This window comes from Panthera onca, chromosome A1 (genome assembly GCF_046562875.1).
Source record: "Panthera onca isolate mPanOnc1 chromosome A1, mPanOnc1 haplotype 2, whole genome shotgun sequence".
Taxonomy (NCBI): Eukaryota; Metazoa; Chordata; class Mammalia; order Carnivora; family Felidae; genus Panthera; species Panthera onca.
In genome coordinates this window covers 111,790,286-111,806,749 of record NC_138339.1, presented here as the reverse complement: position 1 = coordinate 111,806,749, position 16,464 = coordinate 111,790,286, and the positions used below count along the sequence as shown (strand labels likewise).

At 37.1% G+C, this 16,464-nt stretch overlaps 1 protein-coding gene across 4 annotated transcripts in view; it reads right to left on the bottom strand.

The window, feature by feature from the left end:
• The window catches only part of PDE4D (phosphodiesterase 4D), a 720,383-nt gene that overhangs the window by 544,836 nt on the left and 159,083 nt on the right, over positions 1-16,464 (bottom strand). The window contains exon 1 of one of the 4 annotated variants that reach the window (XM_078449641.2): positions 7,153-8,513. The exons of the other annotated variants lie outside the window; for them this stretch is intronic. Within the exon in view, the coding sequence (XP_078305767.1) occupies positions 7,153-7,199 (47 nt within the window). The 5' untranslated portion in view covers positions 7,200-8,513. Of the gene's footprint in view, positions 1-7,152; positions 8,514-16,464 lie in introns of those variants that run through there. 4 annotated transcript variants of the gene reach the window in all.

The window sequence follows — 16,464 nt, the reverse complement described above, 5'->3', positions numbered from 1 at the left end:
GACATGGGGCTCAAACTCATGAGCCGTGAGATCATGACCTGAGCTGAAGTTGGATGCTTAACCGACTGAGCCACCCACACGCCCCTGGAAAGTGTTAATATTCTTTACCTGTGCAAAAAAAAAAAAAAAAAAAAAAAAAAAAAAAAATATATATATATATATATATATATATATATATATGTATGTATGTATATGGTAATGACGTGTAATTAGAAGATTTTGAAGAAAATAATAATGATGTAACAAAACCCAAAACTTACATGACCTTTTATTGTCAGCAAAGCACTCTCAAAAACATCTCATCTGACGGTCAAAACTGCCCTTCAAGGTTGAGGTGGAGCCTACGTCAAAGCAGGGCAACGGCTGTGCAGTTTGATCACTGCCCAACAGCACAGCAAGCCAAGATCAACTCATGCTTGCTCCACTTGCTGACTAGATGCCCAGAGGAAGGGATGTCTTTTGCTTTGCACAGAGGCTCTATCCATTCATGAAACATCACACTTGGCATTTCTAATTCATCTGCCTGAAGTGGGGCATCTTTCCTAAAATATCTGCCTAGAGAAGCACCTTTCTCTAATCCACAAAAAGGACCCCATAGACCAGAGTGCCACTGGGAACATGATTCACCTCAAATTCTTTGTAAAATTTCTGATTCAGAGAAAACACAAAAAAAGCTGCTAACATGGCTGAAGGACAGATCATACGCTAACAGGACCAGGAAGGGGTTCTCAGGGAAAGGCCGCTGACATTCGCTAGGCATCCCATTTACTTACCCCACTTGCTAACTAACAGTGAAATTGTTTCTTTTCTCTGCTCTTACTGCTAATCTGCTTTCCAGAAGGTCCAGAGACAGAGTGCTAAGGCATCTGCCACAGAACAACATATGGTGATAAAAACACATTGGGTTTTAAATTGAGGCCGGACTGGGGTTTTGAGTGGATCAGCAACCCTAAGTAATAGATATGGGAACTTGAGCAAGTTATTTTCCTGATATGAGCATTACTTTCCTCATCTGCAAACAGGAATTCAAACAAGACCCACCTCTAAAAGTTGCCATTGCCATTAAATGATGTAATTTATGTGAAAACAGGTAGCATGTGCATAGGTGGGTGGTTGGGAAATGGTGTTCAATCAGTGTTCTTCTATGAAGCATGCAGTGGTTATACTTGTTACCTATATTTTAAGAAATTCACTGGAGAGGTTTTAGCATGTCGTGGTTTAGCAGTCTGATAAGTTATCATTACCTACGTGCTATGAGAGTTTTTTTAACAGTCTACTCTTCAACACAAGGCAGGGAAGAATCTGCTGTAGTCACTTCACACAGGTGATGAAGAGCTCAGAGAGCTTGCACAAGGTCATATAAAACATTAACACCAGAATTTAGAGCTGGAAACCTGAGGGATTTTTGTTTTGTTTGTCCCTAGACAATAACCTAACTATATAAAATCTCAGTTATCTACCCTTGAAACAAATACATATCCCACAATTTCATACAGTATAATCTCTAGTTGAAAATCTTAAGTATGTTTAAGGCTGGTTTCTCTAACAACTGGAAACACCATCCAAGAGTCCATCAAGTGAGAAACAGCTACAGCAGTTAATTTATGGCTCAGAGACATTTGAAGCTATTGTAAAAAAGATGGGAATGATGCTACAGGTGGACAAGGTATTAGTGAGCATTCATGGTTGTGGGCTATGATCAAAGGAGAAGAGGAAGAGGTAAAGTGTGGTTACTATGAAAGGAAGGAAGGAAGGAAGGAAGGAAGGAAGGAAGGAAGGAAAGAAGGAAGGGAGGGAGGGAGCGAGGAAGTATGGATGGGGTTTCTAACCTGTAGCAACTTAGAAACTGTTTAAGGTTCCTCCTTACGATTTTCTTCCTCTCAGAATTCTGAACTATTCTCCTTTTCCTTGACTTGCCTATTTTTCTCTGAACCCAGATACCTAAACATTAGTGGAAGGAACTCAGTAACAGCTAAAAGGGATACAGAAACTAGGAGGTTGAGTGGGAAGTGAAGAACTTAATACCTTTTCCAAAATTCATAAGATTTCATTTTCACATGATGGAGAGTATTTTTTCCCTTTCTTTCTTTCTTTTGTAAAGACTGTCTAAAGCCTTTCTGACATGGGCCCCCCACTTGGCCCATTGAGGATGTTACCTATCAGCATTTGAAAGTGCACAATTTTACTACAGTGGAAAATCTGCCAAGACTAAAAATTACATTTAATTTCTTTAAGTTGTGGGCATGCTGATATGACTGATGGCCACTTTATTCCTCTGTCATACCACCCCATAATCGATTTCTACAAAAAATGTGACTTTTTATTTTTATTTTAAAAGTATAAGATACTTCCAACAGACACTAAGGAGAAAACAGCTAGAGCCAATAAAAGAGAGTAAAATAGAAAACCTAGAGAAAAATTATGTGTTTAATAAGATCAACATTTCATCTAAAGGAAAGGCTTTGCTCTATTATTCCTAAACCTGAATTTCTGCCTCAAACCATGGCTGACTGCGATTGAGCCACGGGAATTTGTGAATAAGAGAAGATTGTATAATTATGATCTCTACCTAAACTCTACTGGCCATAAGTTGTATTTGGCCCTAACAGGAATTTAGAATCAATCTGAGAGTTTCATATTAGCATTCTAGAATTTATGAATAGTTTTGTCACTCTGGGGAAGAGGTGGTTTTGAAACGAGAGCAGCAATGACCTGAAATCTCATTAGAAGACAGATAAACACTGGCAGAGATTTTAGGTTGACTAAAATTGAGCACAGCTCAATTTTGTCCTTCAACGCATATACAGTCAAACACAATGTTTCTCCCACTCACTAAAATTCTCATCAGACAAGTGAGATTATATTGGCCAACATCTAAACTCTGGACAATGCAATTCTTGGCGGAGTTTCTATAATTTCAATACATGAAGGAAAGGAGAACTTAAAAGATGAGATGCTAAAAGGCTAGACGACAAGGATGATCCTTGCATTAAGAATCAGGCCAGCCTGGGGGTGCCTGGGTGGCTCAGTCGGTTAAGCCTCCGACTTTGGCTCTGGTCATGATCTCTTGGTTTACGGGTGCTGACAGCTCAGAGCCTGGAGCCTGCTTTGGATTCTGTGTCTCCCTCTATCTTTGCCCCTCCCCCCCCCCCACACTCTGTCTCTCTCTCCTTCAAAAAATAAATAAACATACAAAAAAAAAAAAAAAAAAGAATCAGGCCAGCCTACCTTTCTCTGATTATTTATTAACTGAATTTTCTGGTGATATATATATATATATATGCACATAAACACATATATGCACATATTGTTGATACATTGATTTATATCTTGTTTCATTCCATAAATGACTTGGATCAAAGAAAACAAAATGAGTTAGTATGTGAGTTTAACCCTTGGTTTATACAAGAACAACCAAAGGGTGACTTGCTAGAGTAAACCTTACTAGGAACCTGGGAAGGTAAGACAAATGAAAGGATATGGGGGCCCAGAAAAAAGGGAACGAAGCCTCACTGGTGATTCAAGTTACCATAATCAACCTATTCTGCCTATTGATTGGAGTCACCTCTCAGCAACACAAAGAAAGTTTGATAAAAGCTTTTAAAATCCTAAGCACCAAATAAGTAAAATAGTTAATCACCGTCCACAGTCACTAATCCCAAATCTCCCTCAGGTTTCCTCAAAGAAGCACCTGAGAGCAGCACTGTGCAGCCTCCTGTGGCAGGGCCGTTTGTCTTCTGTTTCCCAATCTCTTCTCTCAGAGTCATTTGAGTCCATCATGAAAAGGAGGCAAAGATATTTAATACCCTCCTAAATCTTGTAAGTATACGTTTCAATTGCATTTGACATAGCCCTGGTGTTTCTGTCATAAAATTATAGCATTTTTATAAATCAGATCACACAAAGTTGTTATACTTTAATGTAAGGCAAAAATCCATAGACATATGCTAGGAACACTACGTTATGTCATTCTTGTTGGATGCCTGCATACACTTCTATGGCATGATGCTTCTGAAGAGTCCTCTTAATTGCTACTAAATGCAGTTTAAATACCTAGAAAGCTGACGTGCATTTCCCTTCTTCCAACCATGCAAGAAGACCCACTCCTGTCTTGCCCGACTATCACTAGAGTCTCACAACTCACCAGAATACAAAATAAGAAGTGCCCCATAGTACTTATTTACCCAGTGAGGCAAACCCTAATCTTTGTTTGGCTTGGAAGTAAAAAGGTCAACAAGTGTAATGGAAAGAAGCCTTCGCAATAAAATTCTCCAGCAAATATTTCTAATGGAGCTTTAAACAAAAAAGCACATTCTTCGTGCCACTCTCTTAGCACTTAAGGATTAGTGTTCTATTAAGACAAGTAATAAGACCACTTATTAACTTTAACTTGTAACCAATAAACAATGAATTTGTAATACTATTGCTCAATTCTCAACACACTATCCGTAGGGCGGGAGGATGACAGTCCAAGTATGAGCACTATACATGGGCTTCTATTTGAATCCAAGGATTCTGATGAATTTTTGAAGACCTCTCTAGATATCAATTTTCCCTCCTTCTTGCTCCTCAAAAAGCAGAAGAGAGAAAGAGCACACACCTCTTTGTCCTGCCTATCCAAAGGGTTGAGAGTCTTCAGAGAGATGAGCCAGAGATTAAACCAAAGCACATATCTCCTTTAAAATGTGTATTAGTCCCTGGCATTGATCTGTTGCCAACTTCTGATCTGCCCCTTTGTGGAAAAAAAAAAAAAAGAAAGAAAAGAAAAGAGAAGAAGAAAAAAGAAGAGACCTACATGTGAAAAGGAGGAAAGAGAGACTTTGGAGAGGAAAACGAAGAACAACCTGGCAAATCCTATCTTCTTAGCACAGTAATTCATGAGCACGGAATCTAATCCAATAGGGACTCTTACAGCAGGACAAAGGAAAGGAAGGTTTTCTGTCAACAAACACCTAGAATCTCTTACTGCAGTACTGAAAGGTGAGGTTATAAATAAAAGGAAAACAATTGGGCAAGTTGAGAAACAAGCACAACACTAATTGGGTCACCTGGAAAAAAAAAAAAAAACAAAAAACAACACCTTCTTCCTTTGAGGTCAACGTCTTATTAATGAATCCTTCTAGAGGGCCCAGGCAAGAATGGAGATACAGAACATCACACTCCACATTGGCTCAGTTTGCCACAACAACAACAACAACAACAATGACGACAAGAGATTGGCACATGATGCATTGAAGTGTACGAAGGGCTACCTAGCTTCAGGCACAAAGGAAAACCACCAAGACTCTAACTTCTTTTTACAGCTTTCAAACATATATATTACAGATCTAGAGGAGCATGAATAAGCACATTTGCATTCTTTGAAAAACTATACAGTTGAATAGCTCATTTCTTTCTTGTTAAAAAGTAGAGGCGAGGTAAATGTAACAAAGTAAGAGGTGGTTATAATGAACATTAGGTATTCAAAGAGCACCTGTTCCCTACCTATTGCAACATAAACAAATGGGTCCAAACATCAGAGCTTAGGCAGAACAAAAACTGTTGCTTTATAGCAAGGTGCACTTTTTTTGGAAATGAGAACGAGAATTTTTCCCCTAAACAAGTTGCAGGATCTACAAAATTAACCTTGAAGAAAGGCAAAGGAATAGAAGAGAAAAAATAAATATTTGACAAATGCCTACTACGTGCCAGACACTGTTTCCAAGACTTTTGTATCCTTAAGGTTAAAGACTATTTATGTGAATGGTTCTGTAAGAATGACAAGGACCTTATTGCTGAGGCCAGAACCTCACCATCAGGATCAGTAAGGCCATGGGTCCAAAGCTCACCCTGAGTTGGGAGCTCGGGTGATGCATTTGGAAAGGGGCCATTAAGGTTTGCAGGCATGTCACCCAGACTCCCTCCCCAACACATTAGAGACTGAGGATGGTGGCTCTGGAAAGCAGAGAAGGAAGATACGCCACAGCGTCAGTTCTGGATGTATCTGGTACTGGTAGAAAATAAGTACCTTCCCAGAGTGACAGAGGATGTCACCCACCCTTCTCTACAACTGACTTTCAGCTAACAAGTTCAAACGTCTATAACAAACCAGCAGATGATGTTGGCAGAGCCCTAAGATACCTGGAAGCTTTCATTTGAGACACTGTCATAAAAGCAGCTGGAAAAACCCTTAGAAATCTCTATTTTGGTATTTTTTTATGTATCCTGAGACCGGCCAAAAAATTTACCTGGAAAATATATGTTCAAAATAAGATACATTGCAGTTTCCACAACAAACCATGTCAGTAGACACAAAAACCTTAAAATGTGCCCTCCAGCACTGACAAAGTTTTTGCTATGAGATTTAAATCCAATCAACCCAAAAGGTGTGGTAAAATCATGCAATTTTAAAATAATGAGCTCTGCCCTTATAATACCCTCAGCAATTATTTCCTATACACATTTAGTCATAAACAGTAATAAGAAATGGTACATGATGTCACATGTCCTGGGACCTTAAATACATTGCATTGAACCTTAATACACAACAAAATATCAATGTACTAAGCAAATTCTTTAAAAGTCTGAACAGTTCATGACTCATGTGTTAGAATTCTATTAAATTGGTTCATTCCTGTAGAAATATTTCTAAATAGTTAAAATATTCCTTAAATGTGAGGTACCAACACATCTTAGTATTATTTTAAAACTGAGGCCACATTCTAAGTTGTCCCTTAACCTCCTTTTGGAAATTCAAAAAGAACTAAGGCCAAACAAGTTGACTTTCAGTGTCAGAAATACATGTGTGTCCATCCCCAGGGAATTTTCAAATCAAAGAAAACAAAAGAAAAAAAAACCTCCCTTTTTCTTTAATTTATTTGTTACATATCTGCCATTCTCAAAACTACTGTTTTTTTTTGTTTTTTTGTTTTTTTCTCTATGAAATGTTAGCAATTGTAAACGTCCTCTTATTTGGGGATGTTTTTATATTAATAAGTAATTTGTTATTGCATAATCATGACTTTCTCAGACAACATTTGGTTTTAAACATGTTTTACTTTTCCTCCTCACTTGATACCAATATTCTTCTTCAAGAAAAATCCACCTCTGGCACCTGTCATGGGATTTCATAATCCTGAGTTTTATGAACTGAAGGGGGTATTGATTACTTACCATATCCAGGAATGCCTTCTAAAGGGGAAATTATTCACATGCATCATGTTTGCAGATCTTCTGTCATTAATATTTTCCTTGTCTCATCTGTTTGTTACATGAAGTGATTTTCATAGATGAATTCCAACTCTCCCGTTTGAGCAGCTATCATGGGCAATTATTGCAACAAGTATTGAATTCCAAAAAAATCCCCCCCAGAAACAAATGGCAACAACAAAAGCCCTTCCAGGATTTGGAAAAAAGAAATATCACAGAGCACTGCAGGTATGGGTCCATCCATTTACGTTCCACTAGGTAGTTGACCCACTATAATAACCAGTTCAATCGCTAATCCTAAATGGTGGCAGATATTGTCCTGGTAAAATCCAACTGCCTAGAGTGTAAATTAATGCATCCTCTCGGGCAGGACTCTGGAATGTGGGAAAAAAGGAGTCAAAAGACAGTTTCTTGTTATCCTTGTTAAAGAAGTGTGAGAAGGGAAATGGAAAACTTCAGGTTGCTTTGCCATGCTGTCCTTTAGAAATGAATATTGCTTTTTCTTCTTTCTTAGGCACATATTCATGTGTGGTCACTTTAACGCAGAGATGCCTTCTGAGACACGTCGGACAAAGACGTGGGCAGAGGGGCTAGAAACCATGTATCATCAAAGCCAACTTCTTTCCCAAATCTCACAATTGCTGGTTTTCAACGGTAAAAGTAGGAAGGCAAGGAGCAATTTCTGCTTTGCAAGACAGGATTACCATTAGCTACCATCATGACTTCAGAAGGTGCTGTCATGAGGAAATTCATTGCTGCCGCCTAACCCCATAATAAGGCTGTCTGCTCTCTTTAAGTAAAATGACTAAGCTATTGATCCTTTCACTGCAGAAACCCGTTTAATTTGTTATCAAAACCATGTGCGGGCTTTTCCTATGTTGCCTTGGAAAGAAAATGAATTTCACGGCTGCAAGTCAGACGTTGTCTAAGAATTTCTTCCCCCGCTGTTTTTCTCTTCTCTTCTCTCTCTCTCTCTGTCTCTCTCTGTCTCTCTCTCTCTCTCTCTCTCGTTTTTATCCCAAATTCAATTCCCCAATAGGTGTCATTTACTCTGATGCGCTGACATCTTCTGAAAGATTCTCATGCCCAAGCTATACAGACCTTGCATGCTTTTAAAACACAAAGGCAACAGGCTCCTGCTGGGGTCGCCCAGCTCCGGATATCCAGCAGAACCTTTGGAATCTTCGCAGTCGCCTTGTCTGCCCTGGGCTGTGCCGCCCGCCCGGCTGTGAGCAGCTCAGGACACTTGCAGGCTCCGTGGTACTGTACATTAACTCTGCAGCAGCCCGCTCGGCTGCAGAGAAGCTGCCTGACAAGGGATGTGCTGGCGTCAAGGGGGCCCTCTAGGTGGGTTCCCAGACACTGCAGCACGCCCTGCTCGCCTCCAAGGAAGAGGGAGCCAAAGGGGTTAAAGGAACAGTTCGCCCTAAAGAGCACATTTCTTTCAGTAAGTGATTATCAGGCAAGACAAGCTCAGCGCTAAGAAATCTGTAAATTACCTCCCAGGGAAATGACACCTTGAACAAACATACTACGAAGGGAGGGTTTTTGTTTGTCTGTTTTAATTTTTCTCTTCTTACCCAGTGAAAAGAATGGGAATAAAAGAAGTCCAGGGAGAATTTGCAAATGACGGGGTTTGGTCACTTGATCTTCTTTAAAAGAAAAAATAAAAAAATAGATATATATACACATATATACATATATATATATATGTATGTGTATATGTATACACACACACACACACACACACACACACACACACACACACATATATTGGGCTAGGAGTGTCTTGCCAACTTTACTGATTTGTAACCATTTAGCTACAGATGACCAGGGGGTAATTTTTGGACAGGAAATCCTGTGGAAGCCAGTTCTGCAGAAGTCGGTTATAAGCAATTGCGCATGTCATAAAGCTGCTTGTTTGATTAGGGGGTGTGTGGATTTGAGGAGTGCTGAGATAAAGCATTGCAATGCCTCCGGTTAATATTTCCTCAAGCTTACCCTTTGTTGCAAAAATTCTTCAACAATCCCCTGAAAGCACCCCATCACTGTTGATGCCATTTTGGAACAAGAATAAAATAGTAAACTCTTGTAATAGTAGGTTGGCACTTAAATGGTGTTTGTTGAAGATCAGTGAAAGAATAGACCTTACAAGGAGCAGTGTACTCAATATAAATGTATCAGTTTTATCTTAGGCATTTTATAAAGCTGTTATGTAATTGCTTAATATTAAATGGAATATTGGCAACATTTAATACATCATGCCATTAGCTTCAGTTAGGATTTCCCTAGTGAGGCCCTGTCATCACAGAAAATATTACCCAGAGTTGAGGGAAGCAGGGAGATATTTCCCACAAATTCAAAACCAGGTATAAATTTAGTCTTGAAAACTGCCATGTTTTTGTGGAGCTTTAATTTTGATCAAATGATGATCCTAATGGAAGTATTCCTGGGATGAGGAAGAACTGAGTGGTTCCTTTAAAAGCAATTTGAACTTATAGGTTCAGATGGTACCACAGCTTGAAAGAAACTTGAGAATATATTTGGGGATTTCTTGTACCTACGCAGTGTCTTCATGACCTCCTTTTTCTAAAAGGAATAAATCTCTTCCATTAGGTCATTTGTGATCTGAACCAGAAAACTTCCATCTGAACTGTTTTTGTTTGTTTTTTAATTTTTATTTTTATTTATTTATTTATTTATTTTTTTGAGACAGAGAGAGACAGAGCATGAGCAGGGGAGGGGCAGAGAGAGGGAGAGACACAGAATCTGAAGTGGGCTTCAGGGTCTGAGCTGTCAGCACAGAGCCCGACACAGGGCTCAGACTCACGGAGCGTGAGATCATGGCCTGAGCTGAAGTTGGACGCTCAACCGACTGAGCCACCCAGGCGCCCCTTGTTTTTTTTTTTTTTTTTTTTTTTTTTAATGTTTATTCATTTATTTTGAGAGAGAGCATGTGTGGGGGTGGGGAGGGGAGAGCAAAAAAGAGAGAGGAAGAGAGAGAATTCCAAGCAGGCCCTGCACTGTCAGTGCAGAGCCCAACACAGGGCTCTATCTCAGGAACCATGAGATCATGACCTGAGGTGAAATCAAGAGTCCAACACTTAATCAACTGAGCTACCAGGTTCCCCCCATCTAAAGTGTTTTTGACAAGCTTTGAATGCTGTGAATCAAGTGTCACAGAGTAATTCAAAATTTGATATTATATGAGATATTTAAATATTACTATTTCAGAACAAGGAAAATTTATGATGCCCTCCCTGCCCCTGCCCTGGGGCCCTGTACTACAGACTTCACCACATTATTTCATTTAATCCTCACAACCCTATTAGGTAAGGACTATTATTAGCCACATTCCACAGATGAGGAAATTGAGGCACTGTGATATTAAGTAGTATGCCTAAGGTCAAACATCTAGTAAGAGTCACAATTTGAACCAAGAAAGTTGGGCTCCAGAGCCTGCATGAATTACCACTATATTAGGGCCTCTATAATAATTATAATACCACTGCATTAGTGTTAATGCTTCCAAATTTTTTTTTCCGTAGGTATTATTTTAGCCTCACAGAATCATGCTGAGGAAGTATGGTATTTTTTATGAACAATTTTGGAGATGAGTCTCCAAAAGGATAGTGTCTCTTCATCATCACATATCATGTTAGCAGTACATCTGGAAGGGAATTCAGATAGACAGGTCAGTGTTTTGTTTTGTTTTCTTTGATGATGATGATGATGATGATGATGGTGATATGATGATGAACATTAATTTCAAACTAATACTTAATCCTCACTCTATGTAAAAGTAGGTCTCTGTGGAAAGGGGTCAGTACAAGTATGTAAAAAATCATGCAGAAATTGATTTTTCCTTATAATAGATAACATCTATTTGAAATTTCTTTATTTTTTTTTTAGTTCATCCTACTGTTCTCTGTTCGTATGCCAGAGGAATGCCCATGAGCCACAGGATATCCCAAATATCTCTGACTCTTTCTCAATTACCACACAGTTAAACATTCTCTACTTGTTAGTTATGTTTCCATTTGTGGGCAATGATATATGCAAAGAACTTTAGAAATAAAAGACACTCATACAATTTACCCATCAGATTACTACAGGACATGGAAACTTAAAATATATGTAAACCAAGAGGAGACGTCAACTGAATATTTTTCAAGTGGACTTTTCCGGGCTTTTTATTTCTATTTTTACAAACACAATTCTCTAGAATAAGGTATAGCAAATTAGAATGAAAAGGCACACAGCTGAGGAGCTATGATAAATAGTAGAAAAGCCAAATTTCTGCTTGAGGGATAACAAAGAAAAAAATGTAATTTATTTCACAGTTCAGAGAACTAAGACTATACATTAATAAACAACCCTAAATTGAGAATTTTGAAAACTCAAGGTAATATATATGGCAAAATGGACTTGCTTAGAGGATAGTAATAGCTTATTTCCAGCATTTTTTATTCTATGTATATTAGAAACAGGGTCTTCATAGCTAGAACTACTATTTTACAAACAGATACTTCACAAGACGCACTATTTTACAAATGTGTAGCTTTCAAGAAACAACATATGGGCAGAACTAATAGGTTTGTAATTTAAAAACAGATTTTCACCAATGAATAACACTGATAGACTAATCAAAATCTGTTTTTTTCCCTACTAAAACATAGCCTTCCTTTCATAGAACTTCTAAGAAATACGAGGACATACATAAAAGACAACTTTTATGACTGATCCCAGTCACCTAAAGGAATTCAGGGCATCATAGATTGGCACAAACTTGGTTAGATCCTTACAGCATCGGTGCAGGCTTAGCTTTACTGGCACAAAGGCTGGTTTCTCTCTCTCTCTCTCTCTCTCTGTCTGTCTCCCTCTCTCTCGCTCTCTCTTTTAATCTTAATCCCACAGCAAACACAAGAGTAATCAGTCTTTCAGGGAATGACTCACATTAACCATCCTCATATGAGGCTGATGTAAGAACAAATAAAAAAATGTCAATTTATTGATAAAGTGTAAACTACAAACTCAGTATAAACCACAATACTCTAATCAGCATTTTCATGAAAGATTGTTTACTGCACTCAGAATCAGAGAAGTATTTACTAGTTAGAGTCCCCATTCTCTTTTCCAATAATTACAGTCCTCTCCTACCCTGGCTAGGGTATTATGCTGGCAAGGGTGATGGTTTTTGAACTAAATGCCTGGGAGCCCTGTGGTTTTGCAAATTCATGGCAAAACAGGGCGTAGGGGAGGCCAGGTTTCAACCAGAGCCCCTTTGCTTCTATCTGTTTTGTTTCAAGGTTTGGTTTGTTAAAGGGAATCTGGTCGTTAAAAAATGTTTACAAAAACATAATGGGGTAAGGACACAAAATCAACACTTTCTAAGAAAATTCTTATCTTTCTATTGCCAGTTTCAAGACTCCATTCTCTTGAGACCCCTTCAAATGACAGGCTTCCCTGACAATGAGTATAATACAAAAGATTAAGTTTGACCTTTATGCTAATACAAGTTTAGCATAATACAGACACACCCTAGTTTCTGAACTTGGGTGTTTCTTAAACTCTCCAGTCACTTATCTAATAGGGAGGGTGTAATGACTTACCTCACTGATTTCCCTGAGTTTCATTTTCAGAATGTAACTGTATTTTCAGTTGCTAAAGTATATCTTATCTATCTGTCACCATCACACTCTGCTATAACTGTTGGCTAATATCAATGACCTCCTCTTAATTAACCTAGTTGAAATAAAACAACTCTAGATTTATATATGAAATGTCAAGGATCCAAAAGGTGATCTCTTATTAATCTTTTATGAATACTAATTATTAGTTCAGATATTTCAGGAAAGTGTCCCATTTTTTCAGAAGTCTGCATAACTTTTGTCTCTTAGTTGTCAAATGAAAAACAAAATGATCCCTCTATTCTACATACGGATTTTGTATAAAAATATGTACATATGTAAATAGCTCTATAAACTCTTTTCAAGCACATTCTATTTGTAGTATAAATATATTATATCTTAGGAAATAGAAGCTACAGTCATTGGATATCTTGGGGGATATGACTTTTTCACCTAACATCAGAAAAATAATATATCTTTTAAATTGTCCAATAAAAATGAAATTTATGTGTACTTCTTAAATGTATATATATATATATATGTATATACATATATATATATATGTACATATACATATGTATATGTATGTATATATGTATATATATACATACATACACAAACAGGTGAGAGTGGCATTCTAATACATAAAATGACATGCATGATTATTGCACATTCTCCACCTCTACCTCCCAGTAGAGAAAACATTCAAGACCAAATTCTGTCTCCCACCCTTACAGGAAACCAATCCCTCTGGAAAGAAACAGCATCTTCCTCTGTGTATTTATAACACCAAAAACATAGCTGGCACTCAGTAAATGTTAACTAATGACCATGTTGATAGTGATGACTTCCCACTTCTGGCAAGTTGTAGCAAAGTCTGAAGGCATTTATAACTTCAGCACATTTATAACTGGAATAAGAGGAGCTCTTCATGAAGCTACGGTTTTGATTGCTAAGTCAGGGAACTGTGGCATGTTTCAGCAAGTTGCTGGCGCATCCGATTTCTACGTATTCTATAACCAAGGATATAGCCATTCATTGAAAAGTGGGAAAAAAAATCATGAAACACCTATTTTGATCACCTAAATGCAACAGTTGCTTTGGTAGAAATATTCATGATTTAACTAACACAAATCATTTTGAATCACATAGCCATCCTCTTCTCATCTTAAATGATAAATAAATATATTTATAGGGAAAAAATTCTCATATCATCAAACACAACACATTTCATAATTGGAGTATTTAGAATGCTTGCTAAATTCCACTCAATATTTTTGGAAGTAGAAGAATTAGGATACCTAATGCTAGAATACAAAGAAAGCACTTAATATTTGCTATTCAAAAATCAAATGTGAAAAAAAATCCACAGCAACTTTGAAAAGAAAAGTTGAATTTGCATTCTGTCTTCAGGTCTCAAAACATGAGCCCTTAATTTCAGGTTTTGCTTTTTACTTTTTGTGTAATTTTGAACAACTCACAAAACCTCTGTGAGACTCAATTTCCTTATCTGTAACATAGAAATAATAGCAAATTCGTAGGCAATTGTAATTTTTAACTTACTCAGGTAAATTACAGAAAAATGCTTTGTAATGAGAAGAGAGCTTTTTAAATGCTGTTCACATCTACTTTAAATTCAATCATTAGAAAATGTAATAAAATATGGACGCTTTCCTGGGTCTGCAACTTACTTAAATTGAAATGGAAAAAAAAATAGAAAGAAAACAATGACATCATATTGGAAGTGACTTATGAAATGGAATTATATTTTATTTCTACCTTTAACTTTTCTAAAGGCTTTATATCATATTTGTTTCAATATTCAAAGGAGAGCTTTAACATATACCCATGTTTAAGAGATATTATAGATTCCAAAGAATGACTTGGAAAAATATCTGAAATATTAGGTAAAAAAAAAAAAATAAAAAAAATAAAAACCAAACTCAGGTTTTCAGAATAATATCTTTAATATGAATTATTTGATACAGTTAAAATAATTTTAAATATACAGGTATAAATAAATATAGATTTATGCCAATGTAGAAGAAAAGAACCAGAAGGATATATACCAAACTACTGGCAAACTAATTACCTCTGAGATAGGGAAGTCAAAGTGAGTCTCATTAAAAACTAATTTTACTTTTTACTTTACATGTTTTTAAATTAATTAATCTTCTCAATGAGAATACTTCCATGTAATATTTGCATAATGAAAACACCAATGAAGAGAAAAAAAATGTTTAGTATTAATTAAGGAAGAATACTCATTTGTACCTGATATATATGTATTGGAATATAAACCCAAGTTTCTAATATTTGTCAGACAGAATCTCTGATAGACTTGAGAATCCAACTTCAAAACTCGGAGCTAAACAGTCAAATTCAAAATTTATATTCAAGAATTCAAATATACCACCAGTATTATTAGGTGAATCAATGCTAAGTGTTAAAAAACAGAAATAAATAACTGATTCATTCTTTTCCCATTTTGGAGGGAACACTGCAGCTGGGGCCAGAAGCACTACTCGTTCAGAGTTAGAACTATCAACACTAAAGCCGTGTCTACCTGCACAACGAAACTTATGATTATACATCTTGATCATAGTTCATGTTTATTTTACTCCAGCTCAAATATGTGAGTATGTTCAAACACTAACTTCGTAATTTTGATCCACCTTTGTGTCTGCTGGCATATTTATTTTAGAAAACTTTAGGTAGTGGGGCACCTGGGTGGCTCAGTGGCTTAAGCGTCTGACTTCAGCTCAGGTCATGATCTCACAGTTCCTAGGTTGGAGCCCCACATCGGGCTCTGTGCTGACAGCTCAGAGCCTGGAGCCTGTTTTGGATTCTGTGTCTCCCTCTCTCTCTGCCCCTCCCCTGCTCATGCTCTGTCTCTCTCTCCAAAATAAATAAACATTAAAAATATATTTTGTGTGTGTGTGTGTGTGTGTGTATCTATCTATCTATCTCCTCAACCTAATTTATTGTTCTTTAATACTCTAGCAATGAATCACCATCAATCCCGGGTTTTAGTAATTTCTAATTGTATTTTTGGAGGGTATATTTTCATAGTCATTTTAATAGGAAGTTAGAGGCTACATCAAAGTGTGTAGGCCAGATGCAATTTAAAAGGAAGACCTTAACTGATGCTCCCAATATACATACACATGTACACTCACACAACACTTAAAAGAATAAATAAAAGCAACTGTACCTGTGATATTCACAAAATAACTGTAGTTATTATACACACACACACACACACACACACACACACATATATATATATATATATATACACACACACATATTATTTCAACATCTTGTATTCATCCATCTATATGGAGACATTAATATTTCATTTTGTATTCCAGTTATCATTAAAATACATGGCTAAAGATTATCATTAAAATGTGAACTCCACAGGGGGCCTGGGATTATTTTTTTCTTTCTTTTTGTGGTCTGTTTTGTCCTTGCTATATCCCCAGTGTCTCAAATAGTGTCTGGTATACAATAAGTGCTCAGTGAAATACTGATTGACTCAACGATTATCACAAATAATCAATCAATACACCAAACATGGTTATTTACATCTGCCTACATCTCCTTCTAAAAAGCCTGCCTCCTGTACATCTTACCCTTATAA